We start from the raw sequence: 13320 nt of genomic DNA on the forward strand, positions 1-13320 counted from the left end.
TGCCCTCGGATTACCGCAAATTTACCGGTATGGGTACCAACTTTTCAAACCCAAAAAATTACGGGTAAAACGGGTGGGTACCCATTAAGCTGTGGGTATTTTGGATAACCTGCGGGTACCCACGGGTACCCGCATATATATTTTTTAATTACAAAATATATTTTTTTAATTAAAAAATATATTTTCTTAATTAAAATATATATATTTTTATTTATCCATCCTAAAAATTCTAATCCTAATTTCTTATCGTGTCTTTTATATTACGAAATTTTTTTATTTTAAGACTTTAAATATTTTTATTGTATGTTATGATATTTTAAATAATGAATTATGTTATATTTTTAAAAACTTATATATATGTATTTGCATTTAAAAAATATAAGAGAAAAAAAGAAAAAAAAAATTGAGGGTAACCTGCATACCCACCCGCCCACCCGCGGGCGGATATGGGTAAAAATGTTGGCTACCCAAAATTTGCGAATAAATTTTACCCATGCCCAAATAACCTGCGGGTACAATGACCCATCCGCAGGTTACCCAAACTGCCCGTTTGCCAGATTTAGTGTCTCACAAGGTTTTTGATTCGATATGACTGTTACGGAATCTAAGCTATAATTCTTAAAAATTATGTTATTTCTTTTCAACCAGGTCATCTACCGGATTACTCTAGACTAGAGTGCTCAAGTTTTCCCTCTCTGCCAAGTTCTCCCACTAGTGTTCTCTAGAAAGATGTAAAAAGTTGTTAGGGATGACATATAATAACAGGCTGCTCTTCCCCTTCTCCAATTCCCTCTCTTTTCTCTTTCACTTTCCCTCTCTTTTCTCTCTTTCCTTCCTTTCTTCCCACAGCTTCTTCTAAGTTCACTAGAAATCACCATTGTTGATCTCTCCCTGTGCCCTAGCAAAGCTTGTTCTCATACCTCCTACATCAATAAACTTGACTCTGCTTGTCAATCTGTGTAGATGTCTACAATTTCAATAATTTAAAAATTTTCTCGAAGAAAAAAAAAAAAAAATACAATCCCTGCAAAATATCTCTACGTAGAATTTAAGAGCACTTTAGTAGTAGTCTGTTTTTTTGTTTGTTTTTTTAGTATAATTTTGTTTTTCAAATTTGTCACCGGTATCATTTATCACGAAGCTAATTCGGTACCTGCACCAATGAAGCTAAACCATTCTGAGACACAACTTCACAAACTATTAGCAACCGAGAATTAAAAAAAATGATACACGATATGTCTTACAAATTGGCATACACAACGAATATTTTATTGATAACGAACGTAAAATAGGAATACAACTGAAAGGTACGGGACTCGACTACACAGTCACGACGGATAATGAAAAAACGAACACTAAAAAGACACCCGAACTTGTAGCGAAGCTTTGCTCATTTAATACGCCAACTTGTCTTTTTGGGTAAAGTTTATCTTACACCAAATCTGATTCCTAGAAGTCTATTAGTTGAAGGGTCGACATCACTTTGGTATTCTAGTAGCAACTTCTGTACGGAGAAACCCTCCCAAATTATTTTGGATTCTGTTCTCAAAGATTCTACGTCTCTCTCGTGCATTGTGACACAACAAATAGATTACTTCACGAAATTAGAAAATAGTGAATTATTTCAAAACGTATTTTTCGTCGCAATCCTATCTTCAATTTACATCTGAAAAATTAATTTTTTTTTGGACACTTTTATTGTTGGAAAATATTTATAAACGAATAATAACAAGGCCAATTTGCATAAAAATTTTACTAATTTTGAGATTTTGCAAAATAGGCCGGATTTTATAGATTTGGACCGAATTTTTAAAAAATTAATTAAAATATCCTTATTCCCTTTTCTCTTTCCTTTTTCTCTTCTTTCGTGTTTTTTTTTTTTTTTTTTTTTTTTTTTTTTTTTTTTCTCTCTCTTCAACCTTCCTCCCCCTCTCCTCAGCAGCCCTCTACGATGGTAACGAGGGCAGCGCAGGATCCTCTTTCTTTGCTATCGTTTCAACGGGCCTCCGCGATGGTAACGAGGGCAACACTGCGTCCTCTTTCTCCGCCATTACCTCCGCAGCCCTCCGCGACGGTAACAAAGGCAGTGCCATCCTCTTCCTCCGCCTTCACCAGCGCAAGACCAACGGCTGTGCCAGAGGAGGAGGATTCGGAGCGAGTGCGGGTAAGAGCGGAGTGGACAGAAGCGATGAGGCCGTGGCCGAGGTAGTGCTTGTTGTTGCCCTTGATGGTGAGGACGAATAAGCGCCCGCCTTTCTCCAAAAAGCGCTTCTGAAGAGCGGTGGTTGCATCTCCTCCTCCTCCTTTCCCTCCGCTTCCTCATGTTTATTATGCGCCTATCTTCTCTTCACCCTCACCTCCACCGCAGCAGCAGATTCATTACCCATCAGACCTACTTCAGCGAACTAGCCATTCCAACTGTCGACGCCGATGACGAAGAGAAAGCGCTTCTCGACGCCGAGATGCTTGTTGGCGAGGGAGGGGGCACGTGACCCATGGCGCCCATTTAGAGAGGGCAACACACGCGATGGAGACGAAGGAGAGTGCGGCGACGCCGGAGAAAAGAGCTGGCGAGGAGAGCGGGAGGTCTGCTTCCGCCCGCCTTCTTTTGCAGCATTACTGCGCTCTCTTCCGTCTCTACCACATGTGCCGCCATCCCCGAGTGGGAGCCGTGGGCCACGTGCCCTGGCGAGGAGGGTGGGAGGTCCGCTTCCGCCTGCCTTCTTTTGCAGCATTACTGCCATCTCTTCCGTCTCTACCATATGTGCCGCCATCCCCAAGTGGGCGCCGTGGGCCACGTGGCCCTTCCCTCGCCGGCAAGCTTTTCGGCATTGAGAAGCACTTCATCTTTGTCGACAGCTACAGCAATGGGGACGGTGGGTTTCCAAAAGTGTGTTTGGTAGGTGATGGATTTGCTATGGTGCAGATGGAGAGTGAAAATGAGACAAACACAGAAGAAACACAAAGAAGCAGAGAGGAAGGAGAAAAGGAGAAGAAACAGTATAACTTTCGTCCAAATAGTGCAACTTTCACCGAAAGAGTACAACTTTCATCCAAAGAGTACAACTTTCATATTAAAGAGTGTAATTTTTGTTTTAAACAGTGCAACTTTTTTATGAAATAGTACAATGTTCTTCTTAAATAGTGTAACTTCATCTTAACAATGCAACTTCATTGTTATTTTTTTTTTCTCTGATTCTTCACTTTTTTTGTAAAAAAAATAGCGAGCATTGTCTCGGTCATGACCTCATCACCTTTGTTCACTATGCTCTCATCCGCGCTCGCTCCGAGTCTTCCTCCGGCGTCGGCAACGGCGAAGGAAGAGGACGTGGCGCTACCTTTATTACCATCGCAGAGAGTCATGGAGGTGGTGGCGGAGGAAGAAAATATGGCACTGCCCTTATTACCATTGCGGAAGATCGTGAAGGCGGCAGAGGGTCGAAGAAAAAAAAATAACGAAAAAAAAAAAAGAAAAGAGAAAAGAAAATAAAAACATTTTGATCAATTTTCTGAAAATTCGTCCCGAATCTACAAAATCTAAAAATTCGACATACTTTTATAAAATCTCAAAATTAGCAAATATTTTTTGCAAATTGGCCTAATAACAAGTTACAACCACCTTTACTTAAATTCAAATAAAAACCAAATCTATTCGTAGTGTGAACTTGCGATCAACAGAAGTCATAGTCATCAAGATTTTGATGATGACTTCAGAATCAAAATAGATTGTAGTAATAAAGACTGCAGTGTGACATTTCAAAAATGCTCTTTTTTTTTATTTTGTATGTATAAATAATACGAAACGTACCGCAACTTCAATATTATAGTCATATTTTTAATTTTAAAATATTTAAATTAATGATCAACATTGTTTAAATATAATTTAGAGTATATAAAATTCTCAAAAATAAAATTTTAATTATTTTTAACATTATTTATTTAGTAAGTAAATTATGTCAAAATAAACGATGAAAATTAAACCATCCTTAAATTTTGAAAATAAGACATTTGAATTCAAGATCAAAAGTACTGACCTTGATCTAGATAGTTTAAAATATTTTTTATTAAAATTTGAATAAATTTAGATTCTTTTGCACCCTTAAACTACAAGCTCACCATAGTAACGGTTAAAAATTAACAATTTTGAAATGACTTAAAAATATTTTTTATCAAAATTTAAATAAATTAAAATTCTTCTGCATCGTTAAACTATAAGCTCGCTATAATAACAATTTGAAAATTAACAATTTGAAATGATAAGTAAACTGCATCGAAAAAATATAAAATTTTATTTCTAAAAGTCGAAAAAATATAAAATTTTATATTCTAGATCAATTTTAACAATGTTAATCGCCGCTTTAAATATTCTAAAGTTGAAAACAAAGCTATTAGTACCGAAGTCTCGAAACTGTGTGTATCCAAGATGGCCATATTATCATCATGGAGCTTTTCTCATACTCAAATAAAAGATATTTTCGTGGGAATAGAAGTTCCCCATTTACACCAATTTGTGGTAACAATCTCAGCATTTTGAATAGAAAACATCATACATTTCCGAAATGTTAATACAACAGATGAGTGAAAGGAATACCCCTTTTATGTCAGAGACTGAAAAACAACCTTAAATCTAATATCAAAACAAGAGTTAAAAGATAAGAAAGAAAGAATGTTACCTAAATAAAATAAGCAGAGCACCTGAAAAACAAAATCCTTCTTCCACTACAAAAAAAAAGGAGGTAAATTTTAAAAGCTGTGGTCGCAAGTAACAGCAGCATCGAAAACTTCGGACTTATAAGCATTTGGTTTAAAAAAATCAAAATCGAATTCCAACACAAATCATTTTTTGAACACTAAAGTACAAGTTCAACAGCCATTTTGATTCCATTTGGATTATAAGCTTCAAACTCGAAAAGGAAAGTACCAAACTCATAAGTCCCATCCTGTACATACTGATTCAACTACCCAAATCCTACCATTTCATTTTTACAGAGTGCACAGTATTAACAGCTTCAAAGTACCACCCACAAACAGACCAAAACAACACCGACAAAGCCAAGAATGATTTGCCTGAAACAAACCGATGAGCCAGCGACATTCCTCCAAGCTGAATCTCATGCCACTGGATCGCAGTGCCGCCACAACCCAGAACAGCGGTTAGCAGTACATGCTTTGACAAGGATCATATAATTATATCATGATTAAAAATATTTTATTCATATGAAGTGTCTCTGTACTATCCTGATATAGCATCTTGATCCCTGTATTTTCATTTAAACACTTTTTAATCCTCAGTCCTAAAAAAAATTCTAAGTTTCCTTGCAAACGATCATTTTACGACTTCGCCTCTAAAAAGCCTTATCTGTATTAGTGACTCACCTGTGGTGACGTCAAACAAGGTTCAAAGGTCGATTTACAATAGAAGCCATTTTGAAACGGTCAATGATTAAAGCACATGTGCGAAAGTTTGGGAGCTGAATCGTTTTAAGTGAAAAGTAGAGGGACCATATCATGAGATAGTATGGTAACTAATCATGAATTTTATACTACTAAATATGCCCGAAAATAATTTCACTAGGGGTAGAACATATAATATAATGCGTAAGGAAGAGTAGGCAATACCGGAAGCACCAGAGACACTCGATGGGAAATATCACTAGATCGCAACAGCTCTGTCAGGTGGCCGATTCACTGGGATGCCGCTACTTTTGGATTGTATGGATGATCTGTGGAAGCGAGAATGTGGGCTATCGTTACCACTGCTGATGCGAGTACCAGTTATGACAGCTACTTCTCCAGAGGAGTCGGAAGGAAGTCCCTCAGAAGCAGAAGAGGCAGCTGATTGCGTTGGAAGAGCATTCATCCCCTTCTCGGCCTGCTGGCTGTCAGCCGCATTGCCCTCGGCCTTCTTTGTGTTGAGAAAACGACCTCCTGAACCCCTCGCCCTCCGCATTGCATGTTGATGGCGAGATTCATGTAGATAAGGCTGCAGATAATCAGACATTTGAAGCTTAAAACACCTCCAAATGGACAATCACGATCATTCATAATGCTCAAACAATTTATCTAATAAACTGCTTTAACTCAATAAGCTACGCTCGGTATACTCTAAACACACAAGAAACACCCAGGCATCAAGATTCATCATGAAGATAGGAATTGACAAAGCGATAACCATCAGCAGAAAAGTGAAAAGCAAAGGTCAGACAGTTTGCGAAAGCAAAGAGAAAAAGATAAAATTATGCTAAGGAAGATCGTAGTGATGTTTGCTATCTCCAAAGGCCTAAATTTTTAATGTGTTGTAGATAATCTGAAGTCTAAACTACCTGCACAACTAACCTGCAGTGGTTACAGTGTCCTTAAGCAGCAATGCACCCTCCATAGCACCGTACATACCTTTTTTTTTTCGTTTCGTTTCGAGGCCTGGTTGTTTCGCCTATGATTCTTAGTTCACTTTCTAAATGAATGAAGCGGTAGCATATTTACCTTTCTCTCTCAAAAAAAAAAAAAAAGCACCGCATATACCAATGACGAAGTCCACACAAAGACTGGCCCCATGTATGGCTAAAGAGCAGAGGATGTGAGCAGGCCACCCACAATCATGTACTATATAAATAGTAATAAAGGGCATAAGCTTTACATGTCCATACATGTCCACTGTTAGCTACTCGAACACTTCCTATAGCAAACTCAATATATTATTGATTTATTTGATTCTTTTCTTTCTTCCGTAATCAGTATAGTTTCATGCAATAAGCTACTTGAAATTGGAGATACGCAATATATTTAAGTAGGTCATCGAAAATTTTTTATATTGTATTTTGGTTTTACGATTTCTGTTCTCATTTATTTCATCTAATGTTAACCGCATGTGCACCTGCCAACACCAGTGTAATGCCACATCTTGGCTGCCTGCAAACTACTTTTACTTTTTTTAATATTGATTGATTGAACAATGCTTATTCGTCTTCATCTTTATGATAATCTATAGCTGCATATGATAACTAAATCCATATGCGTTTCGACAAAAATTAGAGACTTGACATCATAGCAAAGCCTTACCACATTTATATATCAAAAGACAGTAAACGTCACAGCAGTATCCTGACTGATGTACTCATATCTCTCTAAATTTTTACAAGAAAAGCTACATGCCAAGTGAATATATATATATATATATATATATATATATATATATATATATATATAGAGAGAGGCTACTATGCTATCGGAAGCACGGAGCCTTCCGTGCTTCCAGCTCGTTTTCGATGTTCGCGACTTTCGAATCATCAATCGGCCTCCGTTAAACTTGATCTAGAGTATTTGAAGTATTTAGAAATAAATTTTATCATTTTACGATATCATTTGCCTAGTGAACAAAGGGGCTCAAAATCAACGGCTGAAAATAAAAATCTTACAAAATGTAATAATATGACATTAAAATTTTAAATCAAAGATATTGATCTTGTTTTATATAGTATAAAGATTTTCTATCAAAATTTCACGTGATTTGGATATTTCTACACGTTAAACTTAGCAACGGCTCACTACGGCATTGAAATTTGTTGATTTTGTGCTCATTCGATCACTAGGCAATGATATCGAAAAATAAATAAAATTTATTTTCTAGATACTTTAAATACTCTAGATCAAGTTTAACGGAGCCGATCGACGATTCGAAGGTCGCAACTTCGAAAACGGGGCTGAAAGCACGGAAGGCTCCGTGCTTCCGATAGCATAGTACTTCACTATATATATATATATATATATATATATATATATTCAAAAGCCATAATAGATTGGATTTTCAACTAATGCACTCAAAGCTTGCTATATAGACTATAAAAGCATGGCAACACAGGAAATGCAAATCAGACTTAATTTAGTTGGTTTAACCTTTCTAGATTTTATAACTTTCTTCTCAAGCTCAGCCTTCGCTCTTGACTGTCTTCGCCTTAGAATTCCATGGTATTGCTTTGCATTTACATAAACAGGCTCTTCAGCCATTTCAAGACGCAATGGCATGCGAGTGTGAGGCATTCCAATAAACTGAGACTGCATCTGAAGCAACTCACCATATGAGTAATAATAAGGTATTTGTACAAATTAACCAGAAAATGCACGAAACAACTCCAAGCTCTACAGACTTGAAAAAGGGCCCAAATCAAATATAAAACAACGAATTGCCAGACGTGGCAGCGAAAAGGATTTATCCATAATGGATTTGTAGAATCAATTAATAAGGCATACATGGTAGGAAGTCTCATTGGGTTATAATATTTCATGAGGACTACATTTTAGGATTATCCTTTCAATTAGAAAAATAATCATTTAATGTACGACAGAATAAATCTATTAAATATGTGGACAAACTTTTAAAGGAAGCATCTTATGTTTTCCAGTAGTCAATAGCTATCTTATTCTCTTCTTCCAGATCTTTCTCAACTCCTATAATCGATTTTCTCATCAAAATACTTCTTTTTATGCATCAACAATTCTGGATTTGCTAGCAAAACTGGTACAAGCCGGCATTGAGAACACTAGAAAGATATATAAACTCACATACCAGAGCTTGCGTACCATAAGGAGTCATTACGCCAGTAAAATAAGGATCTGAGTATGGGAATGGTGCACAAGCCTGCAACAAGATGCTAGACCATAATCAAAAAATACTAAATATATCATCAATTTATCTATGTAGGATTCACTAGGCAAATAAAGAGATAGCATACTGCTCTGCAGAAAAAGAAAGGAAAAAAGAAAGGAAAGAAAGAAGTCACACAATTGATTGACCAAGTTCCAGCTGGGTTTGTGGTACAAATTCTGGTAACCCAGGAGCAAGCACAGATGAGGCAGGTGGCAGAAGCTGGTTTTCCTGTCCGATACTACCAGCTGATGATTTATATAATTGTCTTGTCAGTAACTTAGAATCCCATCTTCATACTACTATCTATGTATACACATGCAAATAAAGTGCTTCACAGTACAAGTAAAATCAAAGAAGGCACATCAGCAACATTTTGGCTAAGCTGTTATTTGCGAATATGAATACGGGCATGATAATGATACAAGTAACTACGTTAAGTATAATCTGTACAATGAAATAACAAAATAGGTAAAATGCGTTTGGTTAAGTGGGTCAAATATTGCGGTCATGTTGTACGAAAAGTCATGTCAAAGTAACACGCCCATTTAATTAATTAAGTTACACAAGTCGTGCGATATTACCCCTCTAATAAATTGCTGATGCTCAGTCTTATTATTTGATATGATCAGCCAACTGTGTCGTGTTCATGCCAAATGAAATAGTGTTCTACCTAACATTTGACATGACAAAGTGTGACATTTTGAACATGACTTCTCGCTCCTGAGCTCTTGGCCCTGATTTGTGAAAAAAAAAAGAAAAAGAAGAGAGAGACAGAGAGAGAGAGAGAGAGAGAGTTGGGTCGGCACTAGGGAGCTTTCTTTGCTTTAAAGAGCGAGTATTCACAGAAAAAATAAATAGCAGTAAATTCATGAATGCAAGGTCAAACATGTGCAGTTAAACAGATCTTTTTTTCTACTTTTTTTTTTTCTCAGATAAAGTTAAACATATATCTTTAACTCTGATTAGGAACGTTGATAAAAAAAAGGGAACATCAACGATATATAAATGTTAACCGTCAAAAGAAAATGATGTACAATGTTAAGCATGTGAATCAGATGAAAAAGCCAAATCAAGCTTTTGAATGAAATACCACAATGCAATTTTACAAATGAAAAGGGAAGGCCAACAACTAGATATGGTCAATATCAAATTTGTTCAATCTGCAACTCAGAGGGTTGATACTGCACACAGTCTTCCAACTTAACAGAAAAATTATTTAACATGAAGAAAACAATTTTCTCTCAAAAGAAAAAAAAACATGAAGAAAACAAAGCTAACAAATGTTTATTTTCAGAAGAGGCAAAACACATACAGACTCTTGATTATGAACAAAAACTAAAAGCAAATTCAAACTTCCGCTCAGTGTTCATCAGAAGACCATGCGACCATCACGAACAAAACTCTTGCAAAAATACTTTTCTCATAAAGTTTACATGGTTCAGAGCATCATCGGATATAAAATAATATCACCAAACCATACAAATGCAATAACACCAACAGTTTAGCCTGCCGTTAAAACCCAATGTAGCTGAAGTCCTATAACTAAGAGAAGGCCACTATCATGTTTTGGTCCCATTCTACCAAGCTGGGTTCTCTGAGGTTAAAAACAGAAAAGGTCATAACTTGCAATATTTTCTAATGAAGTACCCACTCTCAAGGCTCATACCAGCAACCACATCGTTGCGATACCAAGACTTTTACCATGAAACCAAGCAATGGCCACCTGGGACCCCTTACATAGAAATCAATTGCGCAAGTAGTAGCAAACAGAATAAATCCGGTAAACAAATTATATCATTGACCCTACACCTTAAAACAATAAAAAGAAAACAGGAATCTATGTAATCAGATCCCATCAGATCTTTGTTTGAACTTGATGTTACTAAGCATCAGAATAATGAAAAGGCCAACTCTGTATAAACAGTAACCATAACAAATAATTCTGCAAAAAGTAATTCAATCATCGGAGTTTAGCAATGTGATACATCAAGAAAGAGAAATTAACCTTTTTGCTCGCCAGAACTGTGGGTCTGCGAGCCGACATCTCCATTCGCGCCATCACCCATCTGCGATTGCGAAGCTTTGGGTGTAGATCCTCCGAGTGGTTGCGCGACACCGAAAGCCGGAGGACCCCTCCACCATGGTTGAACAACTACAGCGGAAGGAACAACACTTTGTACGCCGGGCTCGACCAGATTTGTTCCCACATGTCGTGATTCCATGCTGTGATCTCCCAAACTACAAATTGCAACTCTTTCACTAGCTGCAACAACAACATCCTCATGATCAACAAAACTGGGAAAAATAATAAAATAAAATAAAATAAAATAAAACCTTTATAAAGAAAAAAGAAAAAGAAGGTAAAATCACATGAGAGAAGTAATGAATTCACAATATATCCAATAGATATATGATCATATTTTTGGTAAAAAAATGGATTATATGGTATTTTTAATCAACAACAAGCTTAACTGGATTCAAAATTAGCAAAATCCTAACAGATAACTAAAAACCTGACAAAAATCGTAAAAACAGATCGGTAAAATGAAAAACACCAATCACTTTCTCTTTGCTGAATTCAGCTGACGATTCAGAGTAAAGAAAGTGAAGCAAAATAAAATTATGAAGAAAATAAGAGCGCCAAAGAATCAGAACTTCAAATTTAAGCCTAAAGTCACTGAAAATTCCTAAATTCGCAAGAAAAAAACAAAATTTTACTTGATCCAACTAATTCCAGGCTCTTTTCCAAACCCTAAATTCGTACGAAGCGAGGCGATTGTACCAACCCCAAAAAGCCGCCGAATCAATTAGATCACAAAAAAAAAAAAAAGGAACGAAACCGCAAGAAAAAACATTAAATCACTTCCATTTGCTAAATTCAATTGCGAATTCAGAGTAAAGACAGTGAAGTAACATAAAAATATCAAATCAAAACTTAAAATTAAACCAAAACTCGTTGAAAATCCCTAAATTAGCGAGGAAAAATCCATATTTTACTTAATCTAACCATTTGCAGGCCCATTTCCGGACCGTACGAACTCAGGCGATCGTACCCCCACAAACACCTGATCTCCCACTGACCCAATTAAATCACAAAAGAGCAAAGAACCCCGTTATAAAATTTTTACAAAAAACCCAAAACATTAAATGACTTCCTGTTGCTAAATTTGATTGACGATACAAAGTTAAGAGAGTGAAGTGGCTTAAAATATCGAATCAAAACTTAAAATTTGAGCCGAAAACGTCGAAAATTCCTAAATTAGAATAGAAAAATCCAAAATTCACGTAAGCCAACCATTTCCAGGCCCTTTTACGAACCAAAAATCCGTACGAACAGCCCTAATCTCCCACCGAACCAATCAAATCACAAAAAAGAGAGAAGCAGCGAACCCCGTTAAACAACCCCCCCAAAAATAGGAACAAAAAGAAGAAAAAGGAAAGGAAAGGAAAGGAAAGCGCATCACGTGCGCCGAATCGCGGAGCCAATCGCGAGGAGCGCACGGGAATCGGGGAAAACGAACCAATCGAGGGCTTTAGATTCTCCGCATCTGGAGTGGCGGTGGCGGCGCCCAATCGCGCGAGCTCCGGACGAGGAATCGCGCGCGGTTGGGGAAGGTGATCGAGAGACCAATCGGAGTGGCCGAGGATAGAAAAAAAAAAAAAAAAAAAAAAAAAAACCCTAACCCTAGAAGTACGCCCCCAACTCTCTCTCTCTCTCTCTCTCTCTCTCTTTCTTTTGTGAATCGTCCAACCCCGAAAATAGTGGTTCGAACTTCGAACCCACCCTCCCCACCCAAAAAAATAAAATAAAATAAAATAAAATAAAATAAAAGAGGGGAGGAGGGGGAAAGGGATCGGGACACGTGGCGACGCTCCGCACGAAGGTTCCTCCACGGCACCACCCTACGAGAATTTTTTATTTATTTAAAATAATTAAAAAAAGGAAAATAAAAAAAGGGGTTAAAAAGTTGAGGAGGAGGTGTACTCCTTAGTCATTAGGGTAAATTCTATTTTATTTAATGGAAATTATTATTATACGGAAGTAGAGGTAATTAATTAATTAATTAGTAAGTTGGGTTAATTTCACTATAGGTCCCATCTAATAGGTACGATTGAATACTTAGTCGCATCTAGTGACTAATAAAATTATTCCACCGATTAGATAGGTGGAGTGTATCTTGTACACACTATTGGAGTGTACAAATAGTATTTTTGCGATAATTGTCTATTTACTTTTCAAATTTTAAAAAATATTTAATTTATTTTTTTTTGTTTCAAATATATTCCTTCGTTATTCAAAAATACCTCCGCAGTTATCACCTGTTAAGTTATTTCGTATTGAACGTGAGTTAACTATCTACCTGAGTTAAAAAAAAAAATCGAAATATCTCTTTTGCCCTTAACTTAAAGGCAAATAAAAGAAGTTGGTGATTGTAGAAGGGTATATTCAAAATATCTTTTCTGCTCCCAACTTAAGTGCAAATAAGAAAAGTTGGTAATAGTAGAAGATTATATTTGAAACGACAAAATAGTATTTCACAGAGATAATGGCCATTGCTAAAAGAATTTAACTTTAAGAGTATATTTGAAATAACTTGGAACGTTAAAAGAATATTTTTAATATTAGCCTTTTAAGAAGAGTAAATTAAAAAATTAAAAAATTTTCAGGAATATAT

The 13320-nt window shown here is 36.4% G+C and overlaps 1 protein-coding gene across 7 annotated transcripts; it reads right to left on the reverse strand.

Moving 5' to 3' along the window:
- Positions 4804 to 12423, reverse strand: LOC109712964 (nuclear transcription factor Y subunit A-9-like). Of its 7 annotated transcripts, none has more exons than XM_020236880.1 (7): positions 12166 to 12423; positions 10650 to 10907; positions 8780 to 8889; positions 8564 to 8635; positions 7894 to 8058; positions 5620 to 5983; positions 4804 to 5258 (listed from the first exon to the last, which is right to left on the reverse strand). In XM_020236880.1, the coding sequence occupies exons 2-6, from the start codon at positions 10864 to 10866 to the stop codon at positions 5654 to 5656; spliced, it is 894 nt and encodes a 297-aa protein (XP_020092469.1). In that variant the 5' UTR covers positions 10867 to 10907; positions 12166 to 12423; the 3' UTR covers positions 4804 to 5258; positions 5620 to 5653. The 7 variants fall into 7 exon arrangements, with proteins under 7 accessions (XP_020092469.1, XP_020092461.1, XP_020092427.1 ...); XM_020236872.1 differs by having other exon boundaries at positions 4804 to 5167; positions 12166 to 12422; XM_020236838.1 differs by having other exon boundaries at positions 4804 to 5983; positions 12166 to 12422.

The sequence above is a fragment of the Ananas comosus genome, linkage group 1, assembly GCF_001540865.1.
Source record: "Ananas comosus cultivar F153 linkage group 1, ASM154086v1, whole genome shotgun sequence".
In the NCBI taxonomy this organism is placed as follows: Eukaryota; Viridiplantae; Streptophyta; class Magnoliopsida; order Poales; family Bromeliaceae; genus Ananas; species Ananas comosus.